We start from the raw sequence: 11,857 nt of genomic DNA on the forward strand, positions 1-11,857 counted from the left end.
TTTTTTTATTTCAATTCAAATTAACCTTTTTTCGCATTAGATTAACCCTTGTTAATTTCAAATTAACCTTTTTGTTCATATTCGAATTAACTCTTTTTTAAAATTTCAATTCAAATTAACTTTTTCATATCAAATTAACCCTTTTTAATTTAAAATTATTTTCTTTAACTTAAAAAAATTAACCCTTTTTAACATAAAATTAACTTTTTAAAATTTCCATTGAAATCAACTTTTTTCGTATCAAATTAACGACAAATTAACTTAATGATAAATTAATCCTTTTAACTTCAAATTAACCTTTTTGTTCATATTCGAATTAACCCTTTTTAATTTCAATTCAAATTAACTTTTCCATATCCAATTAACCCTTTTTAATTTAAAATTATTTCCTTTAACTTAAAAAAAATTAACCCTTTTTAACATAAAATTAACTTTTTTAAATTTCTATTGAAATTAACTTTTTTTCGTATCAAATTAACCCTTCTTAATGACAAATTAATCCTTTTTAACTTCAAATTAACCTTTTTTTAATTTCAATTCAAATCAACTTTTTCATATCAAATTTCCTTTTTAATTTCAAATTATAATTATTTTAACGTTTAAAATAACCCTTTTCATTTACAAGTTAATCCTTTTTAACTTCAAATTAACCCTTTTTAATTTTAAATCAATTTTTTGACCTTCAAAATAACCTTTTTTTAATTACAAAATTAATCCTTTTTTAACGTCGATTCAAATTAACCTTTTTTCATATCGAATTAACCATTTTTAATTTCAAGTTAACCTTTCTGTTTGTTTATGTTCGAATTAACCCGTTTTGATTTCAATTCAAATTAACCTTTTTGCACATTAGATTAACCTTTTTAATTACAAATATTTCCTTTTTAACTTCAAATTAACATTTTTTAATTGCGATTGAAATTAACCTTTCTTCGTATCAAATTAACCCTTTTTAATTTGAAATTAATTGTTTAACCTTCAAAATAACCCTTTTCAACTACAAATTAATCCTTTTTAACTTTGATTCAAATTAACCGTTTTTCGTAACCCTTTTTAATTTCAAATTACCCCTTTCTTTAAAACATCAAAAACCTAGGAGTTGGTATGAGTTGTAAGGGCGTAAAGTACAAATAAAATATATCTTTTTACCGTCAAATCAACCTTTTTTAAACCTTAAAACTAACCTTGCTAAATTGCAGATTAACCGTTTTCAATTCCAAATTAACCTTTTTCTCATCAAATTATCCTTTTGTACCTTTAAATTAAGCTTTTTCAGTTTCAATTAACCGAATTTAACTTCAAACTGACTTTTTCCTTTAAATTAATCTTTTTAAATTGCAAATTATTCGTATACAACTTCAAATTAACCAACCCTTTTTAATTTCAAATTAACCACTTTTTACTTCAAATGAACTCTTTTGAAAATTATCCCTTTCTGAAAATAAAAAGAAGCGTTATGGATACATACATATTTATCTGAAATGAATGATAGGCAGGAGTCAAAGGCCAACGTTTTGACCGAGCGAAGCCTCTAGGCCTCACGAAATCAATTCTCACTTTTCCAAGCTGAAATAGACGCTGTCAGAACTCTGTGGACAATAAAAAAAAAAAAACTTAAAAAAGGATTGAAAGGTGCACAGAGTTTTCATGCAGCCAGGCAGCATTGAATACTGACTACATCTTCAATTCAAAACTGGTCTGGGAATGTTTAACATATCCAGTAGGATGATCAGGTCATCCAGGGATTCAAGCTAGCAAAAACAATTTCAAACATTAAAAAATTAATAAAGAGAGAAAAGGATCGTTCTGGAATTGTTTTTCGAGGACCACGTGCTCACGATGCACCTCGCATCGTTTGCCTCGTTTCTTTTTCAATAATTCGTATTAATTTTCAATTACAACTTCAAAAATCATTTTATAACCGTTTTAAATTAGAATGCTTTCGTAATTTGAACAAATATTCATACCCTAACTTTGAACTTCCGTTCAGTCCTTTCACCTAAGCCGTTTGAATCTTCATTTTATGAAGACCGTTATTTACATTGTCCAGTTTTATATTACATGCTGTTAAAATATATGTTAAACAATAATATTCGGATATGATTCAAACAAATGTTACAATATTCTTAAGCAAGACAGTAGACATACTAACCTAAGTTTGAGTCAATTGGTCACTATTTCTCCTCCAGCTCTTCCTATTCGTGTTATATTTAAAAAAAAACACTTTCACCTTTGTCTATAGTTTACAAAATACTAAAGAAATAACGCTAAATGAAAGAATAAAGAATGGAAAATACGAACGTTCAAGCTCTCACTTCGTTCAGCGACTAGTCGAAAACGAGACAAAATTGAACAAAGCAGTCCGCCATTTTGTAACGAAATTATGAAAAAATTCTGATTAGCTGTCGCTTTTGTATCTGCTCGTAAATTTAAAAACACGTCATCGCCGGAATATTTCTTTAATTGGTGCAACCTTTTGATAAAATAGTGCTATTTAATAAACTCAAGTCTTTACAAACACCTCCTCAAATACATTCTCAAACATGTTTTCAGGTGAGGGCAATCCATTCTCTCCCATCACCACTTACTGTCTCACAGGGTAACACCCTAGATCCTATATTCTAAATTTACACCCATGAAGGTCACCTTCAGACACACATGTCTTAGTTGAGAAAATAAAAGACAGGTTCAGCTTCTCATGATCTGCATGTATAGCACACTGTTGGCCATTACATCAAGAGTATTACTGTCAAGGCTCATCACCAAGAGAAGTGACAGGGGTCATAAAAGCAATAAAAAAAACACTGTGCCATGATGGTGTTTCTATTATTCTTTTAAAGTATCTTCTGCACAAACTTTAGTACTCTAACATACATTTTGAACCAAATACTCATACTTGTGTACGTTCCAAACCACTGAAAAACTTCCTTGTCCTGTCATATTCCTAAAGAAAGCCGGGAAGCCCCATGACACTCGAACAAGCTACAGGTCAGTCAGCACTGAGCATTATTAGCAAAATATTTAAACGTGTGCCCCTAACACGCTTAGAAGCTCATTTTACTTAATCTGGAATAATTTGGACTCTGGCCTGAACTCAGCACTTAGGGTCAGCTTACCAGCGTTGTAGAGAGCATAATGGACAGTTTTCATAAAAAGATGCACATTGGGATGTCTCTATTAGATCTTGACAAGGCTTTTGACCTGCCTGGCAAAAGGGAGTCATACACTGGCCAATAAAATATGATTTTCCTGCTAAATAAAAATTATTCACTCAGGTCTGAAATATAGAAACTTTCGTGTTTTGCATAAAAATGCCCTATTTGCCCCAAACAAAATTATGGTTGGAGTCCCCCAAGGATCAATCATGGCCCCCATTTTGTTTAATCTGTTCTTCAATGATTTACCCCTACCCAAGAAGTACAGGTTGGCCCTCTGTGCTTACAGTTTGGCATTTTCACTTCCTCATGGAGGCCAACTGCTATAATGTCTCAACCAGGCTGAGGATTGATGTTGACAGAATCGCCAATTTCTGCAATTGATGGAAACTTAAAATTAACTCATTTAATACAGAATCCTTTTTCTTCACCAGAAGAAGACCTGAGGAGACTGAGCATGTAATACAACTGGAAATATTATCCCCTGGCCATACCTTGACTTAAACATGGGCAGGGTCTGACTTTCATCAGACACATGGATGATAGAGTTGATCATGGCAAAACAAGGCTGCTGTTCCCACTACTTTCTTGGACTTCCACGATGAGTGCATTCAACAAACAACTCCTATATAACAGCGTTGTCAAGCCAATGCTCCTCTATGCTTCTCCTGTTGGACAAACCTCAACAAGCTGGAGGTCTGATACAATAAGTTTCTTAGGTTTATCATGACAAGAATTGTGATCCTCCATGAACTGACCAAAATGAATAAAATGAAGACTATTGCCATGAAGGTGAAACACAGGACAAGTCAGCAGAAGTGCTGTCAGCAGGACAACAGGAGCCTACAACATGGATATGCTTGGATACACCGGAGGGTAAAGTACATCCTTCATGAAGACCACAGACTGTAACATAACTACTGTGATTATACTATTATTTATATCTAATCCTACTGTATATAATTTAGTAGAATTTGTTGTTAACTATGATATTTTATTTGTGCATTAATATTTTATAAATCCAACTATGTTGTTTCTCATTGATGAGTGATTTTTGAACTAATTTTTTTCACTCTCTAAAATTTTTTATAAACCTGTGATATATGTTCAGCAATTTGTATCTTGTTGAGGTTATAGTGTCCCTTTGCTGATACTCAAATGTATATCTAATGACAAGGACATATACAATCAATAAATAAAACTAAAAAAAAATTGCAATATAGTTGGAACAATGAATGATTTAATTTTTACACTTGAACATATCACAAAAAATCTTCTCCTAATGAACATTCTTCTACCTAGGACTATTTCTAATGACTGAAGGAAACCCCTACAAGGTAAATTATCTTCTAACAAATGATTCATATACAGCCAATATGGTCTTATGGAACTTTAGCACCATTCTTTAGTGAATGAGTCTAAAATGAGTTTACCTATTACTACAGTCCTAGTTAGGCTTTAGTGTCTTCAAGAATCAAAAGCTACATTCTTCTGTCCTCCACTTTCCTTTTCCATCCTCTTACTCTCAACTTCCAAGTCCTCCACATCAGCCTCTAAATTTGGCTCACCAAACAGCTCTGAATTTTTATGAATTCTCCAAATTCACAGTCCAAGATGGATATTGTTCAGTAGACCCATAAACCTAGTCATTTCACTCCTTTTTGTTAATACTAATAACTGCTTTGTCGACAATGACTTTTCCTATCTGTGATAATTCTTTGATTTTCAGCCTGAACAACCTCTACTAGTTCTCCTAGGTACTTAACAATTTTGCAGCATTCTGTGCTTTTTTATCTGCACTTCTTCTGCCCTAATTTCTTGAGTTTTTGCTGTTTTCATATACTTTGTTTCATTTGGACTTCTCAATACCCACATGCTGCCATAACAAACTACTCTGAAGTCATGTTTTCCTTCTCCCCCATATGCTGAGTTTACCTATTATTGATTGTTCCCCCAAGGTCCGGATTTCCTTTATTGCCTTTTTGAGAAAATTAAATAGAATGGGTGAACTTGTGAGTTATTTTCAATGTATTAAGTTTATCGTTGATCTTCCCTAACTAAAGATACCCCCATTGAAGTTGCCTTCATCACCAAATGAAGAAATTTGCCAGATTTCTTCGTTAGAGCTAGCAGCAGATGGAACTGAAGCCTGGTCATTTATGATAATTTGTCTTAGCCTTGCTTTGTCAGACCTGGTTGATAACGAAATAACCAGAGACCCTCTGGTCTTGCTGTTTAGCTCTGTTACACCTGGTTGATCAGGAAATAAGCAGAGGTCCACCTGGTCTTGCTGTTTAACTCTGTCTGACCCGGTTGGTTGAAATCAACCGAGTGAGGACAAGACAAACCCATTGAAGATGTTAAAAAGAAGAAACATGTCTGACCAGCCGGTCAGAATTAATGGTAATGACCAAATTACAAGTCTTTCCATCCTCAGACTACAAAGAAATCTCATAATCTATTTGCAATGAGATGAGAGGAACCCAAGATGTGCTGAGAAGAAGCTCTTCTAGTAAAATGAGAATAGTAATATTTTTTGGTTAGTTTTGGTAGATTAAACCACTAAATTGGGGGGGGGGGCAAAATTCTGAATATTCTCATTGTAATAGGTAGACCAGAGTGACATACAACACATACAATGGGAAAATTTCAATGAAAAGAAAGTTTATACGTTTTCTTTAATTTTAAATTGCACTCTTCCAATAAATGCAAATGCTAAACAGGTACAAATACTCTTTTTTATATAATATTAATACAAGATAATTATAAATTAATAACAAAATTAATTAACATACCATTCAATCATACAATTTTATAAACATTACATAATAAATTAAGTTTTAAAATGTGAATTTTTTATAATAAATTATTTTTTGTTACAAACATGAATTCTTCTCGAAAGATGTAATACTTGGAGTTCGAGTCGACGAACTGGCTTTGAGTATGAGAGGGTTGGACACTCGAAATATACTCGGGAGCAGCCCAGCCAAACAGCTGAATATTTCTTCATTTATCCCCTGAAATCAAGCATAATTAATAAATAGATGTATATATGTGAATGTATGTTAATGTGAAATCATTTCCTTGGATAGTTTGTTTCAATAATCTTAGCAATTTAATGTTGCATTACTATATTTTTACCTGTAACGAACATATTAACTGCTTTTTTTTTGTTTTTTTACTTTAATTTTCATGCTACAGTTCTTTTATTTTGTATTTATACGTTTATAACTTTTAAATTCATTTGATATATATTCTGACCTTTGGCAAAAGAAACTGTAGATTTTTTATTTCGGATCCACCCCATGAGGCCATTTCTATCATAAAACCTTTAACACATTTATACACCAACTCGGCTCGTTTTACACACCAAGCAAGTGTCATTTCCTGTAAATACATAAAATTTAACCATATTGCGGGCCTTTCTGAATATAATAAAAAAATTTCACATTGAATATTTCATGAGTCAGCAAAACAGGGATGGTGAGGGTTGATATGTCATTGGAACAGGCACATTTCATTATATTTCTCAGACCAAGTATACCGGGATGACGGGAGGTAATATCGCCTGAAATACCCTTCATTGATTAAAAAAATAAATAAATTAATTAATTCAGAAAAAAAGGTTACCAGATTTTGTAGAATCGTCCAAAACCATGTGGAAAATAACATGTACATCTGACAGATTTGAATGTTTGGTTATGTACACATCACCCGTCTGGAGATATTTCGTCCCGCTTTTTCTCGACTAAAATAAGTTGATTGTAATATTAATAAACAGATTTTAAAAATGATAGTCAATCAAACAATCTACTTGTTGCTCGGAGGTGGTGAGCAGGTTGCTATCACAATTAACATTATGCTTACGCCACTCGATACCTGTCTTCACAGATTCACGAATGTTCTCGAGCTGAATTTCTATATTTGGGAAGTGTAGTTCTGTAGACATTTCGCAGACATTCACCAAATCTTTAAAAAAAAAAGAAAAAAGAAGCTTATGCTTGAATAAATGCTTATTAATTTCATACCCTTTGTAATTCCAGAAAAACCACCCAAATGATTATCAGAAAGGATTACTAAACCGTATAAATCATTTGAATACAATCCAAGCGCTGTCGGCAGTCTCTGAGGTTGTGTCTCCAATTCACTATGCAATACAGCATAAACAAATTAGAAAGGAATGAGGGGAAAAAATAACATAAATAAATTCTCTACCCTGATGAATTTATCCGTAATTTACAGAAATCCAACACATCAGCAGCCAGAATTCTAATATTGTACATTTGTTTCATTTGGGAGCCAAGATGTATAGTGAAACTTTCTTGTAAAGTTGGGGCTTGATTTAAATAGCCTTCGCTTATTATTTCTTTAACTCCGATCGGCGAATTGCTACAAATCAAGAGGTATGTTTTAATACATGTCAGAAGTACGGAAATTGTGATTAGTTACATAAAATCATCAGTAACATAATCTTATAACATATAAAAGATGTTTTAGAAAACTTTATAAATATTTTGTTGTAAATTTCCAATTAATTAGTGAACTTACAGGGGCGTTGATATAGACGAATCGCAGCTAGAAGCAAGGAGGGACATTAGCCAATCTCTATATTCAGCTTTTTGACTGTCACGGACTGCATCCAACTGCACAAAATAATTAAAAATTTAAATATTCAATTTAAGAAAAATTGTCATTGAATAAAAAAATTAAAATTATAATTATTCAGAAATCGTGAGATGCGATCTGGACTAATCACCACACATTAAAATTATAAATTATTCTCAACATTACTATAAATTTATTATTGAATTTAGACTCAATTTATTAATTCAGGTAAATATTTTATATTTATTTATTAAATCTTATATTTAATTTCATGATTTTTTTAGTATAGTAAAACGAAACTATTAGAATGTGTAAAAAAAAAAAAAAGGCTGATTTGAAAATCTTCATTGTATTTGGTTCTCTGGCTCAAGTTTTTTGTTTTACATTTATATCTTTACTTTATTATTAAAACATCAAACCATTTTTGCATAATCAATTTTGCCATACCTGGGATTGTGTATGGGTTAAGTTAGGTTAAATTAGGAACGGTTAAGTTATGGAAAGATTATGTTAGGTGGTTAGTGATAGGGATGAGTTAGTTAAGTTAGGTATGGTTAGCATTAGTTATAAAAACAAGACTATTTTAAAAATCTTTATTGAATTTGTTTCTCTGTCTTTCAATTGTTTTTTATTATTTAAATCTTTGCAAGTTATAGATTTTGTGCTATCTGGTATTGCACATAGGTTGGGTTAGGTTAGGTTGGAATGGTTAAGTAGGGTTAGGGTTTCATTAGGTTACATACTCATGTTTTTACATTGGAAGATATAAAAACTGGAGGAATATAAGATTTTTTCAATGAAAATCCAATGTGTACCAAGTTCTTGAACAACTGCCCTCTATTAACTAATTGCCTTAGTTTTCTAATTATTAAATTCATTAGTTTTCTTGGTCTGCTTGACCAATGAATATCTTTCAATTAATTAAGGTTTTTAGTTGAGATAAAATTGAAAAATGGCAAAAAGGAGGTAAAATTCAAAAGATGGGGTTGAGATGGGAAGTTAGTGTCCGAGTGGATTGAAGTCACGATAGCTCAAGTGGTAGAGTAGCGGCGTATCTAGCCGAAGGTCCTGGGTTCGAATCCCACTCAACTACAAACCTTAATTAATCTCTAATTATTGTTGAATGAAAATTAAATCATTATGTAAATTACTCAATCTTACATTTAATTTTCTTTACACTTATTTTTCTTTAATATATTTTTTTAGTATATTAAATGAAACTATTGGGGTATGTTAAAAAAAGGTGGTTTTCAAAATCTTTATTGAATTTGCTTCTCTGCCTTTAAACAGTTTTATTATTTAAATCTACACTATCTATCAATTTTGTGTTACCTGGTTGGGTTAGGTTAGGTTAAGTATGGTTAGAGTTAGGTTAGGTTACATATCCATGTTTTATATTGGGAGAAATAAAAACGTAAGAGTATAAGATTTTTTCTAATAAAAATCCAATGTGTACCAGGTCTTTAAACAGCTGGCCTCTATTTGACCATTAATCAAATCAAATATGACCTGTATGAAAATGGTTGTAATTATAAAATAAATTTCATTCCCACCCTTGAAACTGTCATTTTTTGCTCACCCCCAAGGAAAATGTTTCATAAAGTTGATGTTATACCTTACTTTGCCACCTAGCGATTTCTAGCCCATGTTCTTCCTGTTGCCTTTTTGCTATTGCTGTTATATCCGATTCTGTCAAACCTAAACCTAACCCTTCTAAAGCTTTTGACATTTCTTCAGTTTGCCTGAAAACAAATTATTGTAATTAGACTAATTGTTCATACAGAAAAAAATCAGTTGTGTACTCACTTGAGAGCTAGAGCATCCAATTCTTCGTCCCTTTCTTTAATTATTTTATCGATAACTAAAGCGTAAGAATGTTCTACTTGAAGAATTGTGTCCAAAGCAGGGGAATGGACTAGTTTGTGATAAACATTTGAAAATAGTTCATTGTCATCACTTCCCAGTTTATCAGCTCCATATTCGAGAGTATTCTAAAAATTGAAGAAATATAATTTTTGGTTTATATTATATATATAATTTTTTCAGATCAAACTAGCACAGCAGAGCCCTTAATACCAGCCAGTAAGACATCCAGGCTTCTCTCCTAAAACCAGGTCAGTTTGACAAGGGCTTACAACAGAATGTTTCATACAGTAGATTGTATCGTACTTTTTAAATCTCTAGAATATGGAGATCTTGGGAGAAATCTAGAAATCCACCAGAATACTAAGACTATCTGATAAAGTTATAGGATTGGATTTATATTTGTTATATTTTATAGCTTCCCTTATAGTTTTAGCCTCAGCAGAAAAAAACAAACAAAACAAAAAAAAAAAACATACAAAATGATAGGAAGTTGAAGTGAATTGCATGCTTATTTCTACAGTGAAATCTTGAAAAAGTATGTATTAAGAAAATGAGAGGACTAGGTACTGCTCCTTGGGGAAAACCTCAGTTGACCTGACGAGGCCCATAGATTTCTCCACTGACCTGAGTATATATAACTACTTCTACAAAAGCACAAAACATACATTACTATCTGTCAATACTTTTAAATTTACATGTTTATAGATATTGGTAATATCCAAGAAGATGGCTCGAGTAGCATCCTTATTAATTGAATATTTTGTGAGCTTCAGTGATGAATGTAGATAATCTTTCTTAAATCCACAGTGGAAATCAGGAAGAATTTTGTTTGCTTCCACATCTATTCTAAATACCTTTAAACAATTATTTCAAAGGCTTTTAATGGAAATGATGAAAGGCTAATGAACAACAGAGGTCATACAATCCCCCAGGGCTGCGGTGTTGTTAACAAAAAGCCCATTTGTAAATACTCTGGACTCAGGGCCTCTAAAATTGGAACCCATGGCCATTTCAGCGATTCACTGTGTCAACTCACCGAGTTAATTATCATATAAAAATAAACCATTGGACTCACCTCGACAAATCCTTTTTCCCACAAATCCAGACTTTCTTTGGTATTCAGCATTTTGTGCCGATATGAAGAAATAATCTGTGAACACAGCATGTCATAGTAATTTTCGGTTTCGTCTTCAATGANAGGATGTTCACCTTGTACCAGGATATTTAATGAGTTACTAAGAATTTTTTTTTAAACTTCAGGACATTTGAACTCAGGAATACAACAGACATGATATGAAGAAATCTGGTCACGTTCACTACCCCAGGGTACTCAATATTCCTCTGGGAGAGATGCAACCCACTCCATTCACGCTCCACTTACTTTAACTCTCCAGATGATACACTCACCCCAGGGCATGCAATATTCGTTGGGGCGAGGTTAAGCAACTCCTTCCTTTGAAGCTAATAAATTACATTCATTCCAATACATTAAACTTATAATGCAATATATACATTAACACAAGTACAACACAAACACATACAAACATGACACAAACACCATACAGGGTGACTGGTGATAAGTGTCGAACATTTCAGGTGTTTCTAGTCACTATATGCAACAAAAAACTTCCTTATCTACATCAATTCGCTGATTGACTCCCTCGTTCTTCGAGTGAAAGAACGAGTTTCCCTCAGCCTCTGATGAAGCTGTTGGAAGGTGCAATCTGGTGGAACGTCTCAATGGGGAAAATGAGTTTGGTATTCTCTCCTTGTAACAGTAGCATTAGCATTGCAGTAACCGTAAATAAAATGCATATCAGCAAGATGTTCATTAGGAAACAAAGACAATTTAAATTACCAATCTGAGGACATTGTCAGTTGATAACATAAAGCAAACTGATTGAATCAAACATTAAAGAACTGACACGAAACTCAAGAGCCAGACGGATTTCCTGGAGAAATTGAACGTGCCCCCCCTTTATTGACACGTTTTTTTTTCAACAAAATGCAAAATTTTTGGGCCTTCCAACCCAAAAAGGTGGTTATACTGCTGGAAGCTAATTGAATGGAGAACATTTGAGGGAATTTGCAAAGCTACAGGAGTTTGTAGTTATTACCAATCCAACATTTACAAAAAATTCCAAATTTCAGCGTTTTTGTTTTTTCAGAATTTTTCGTGTACAATTTTTTCATCAATTCTGCAATGTAAATAGGTTTCCTTACAGCAAATT

The 11,857-nt window shown here is 32.5% G+C and overlaps 1 protein-coding gene across 1 annotated transcript; it reads right to left on the reverse strand.

The window, feature by feature from the left end:
• Window positions 1–5,961: 5,961 nt before the first annotated feature.
• LOC106664087 (protein C12orf4) lies at window positions 5,962–10,817 on the reverse strand. The gene is made up of 11 exons (XM_014389474.2): window positions 10,702–10,817; window positions 9,567–9,751; window positions 9,376–9,502; window positions 7,704–7,798; window positions 7,371–7,544; window positions 7,184–7,302; window positions 6,970–7,124; window positions 6,786–6,903; window positions 6,605–6,723; window positions 6,417–6,542; window positions 5,962–6,172 (listed from the first exon to the last, which is right to left on the reverse strand). Exons 1-11 carry the CDS (start codon window positions 10,789–10,791, stop codon window positions 6,032–6,034), a joined length of 1,449 nt encoding a protein of 482 aa, XP_014244960.1. The 5' UTR covers window positions 10,792–10,817; the 3' UTR covers window positions 5,962–6,031.
• Between the last annotated feature and the right edge of the window lie 1,040 nt (window positions 10,818–11,857).

The sequence above is a fragment of the Cimex lectularius genome, unplaced genomic scaffold (genome assembly GCF_000648675.2).
Source record: "Cimex lectularius strain Harlan isolate CLEC.00 unplaced genomic scaffold, Clec_2.1 scaffold270, whole genome shotgun sequence".
NCBI lineage: Eukaryota > Metazoa > Arthropoda > Insecta > Hemiptera > Cimicidae > Cimex > Cimex lectularius.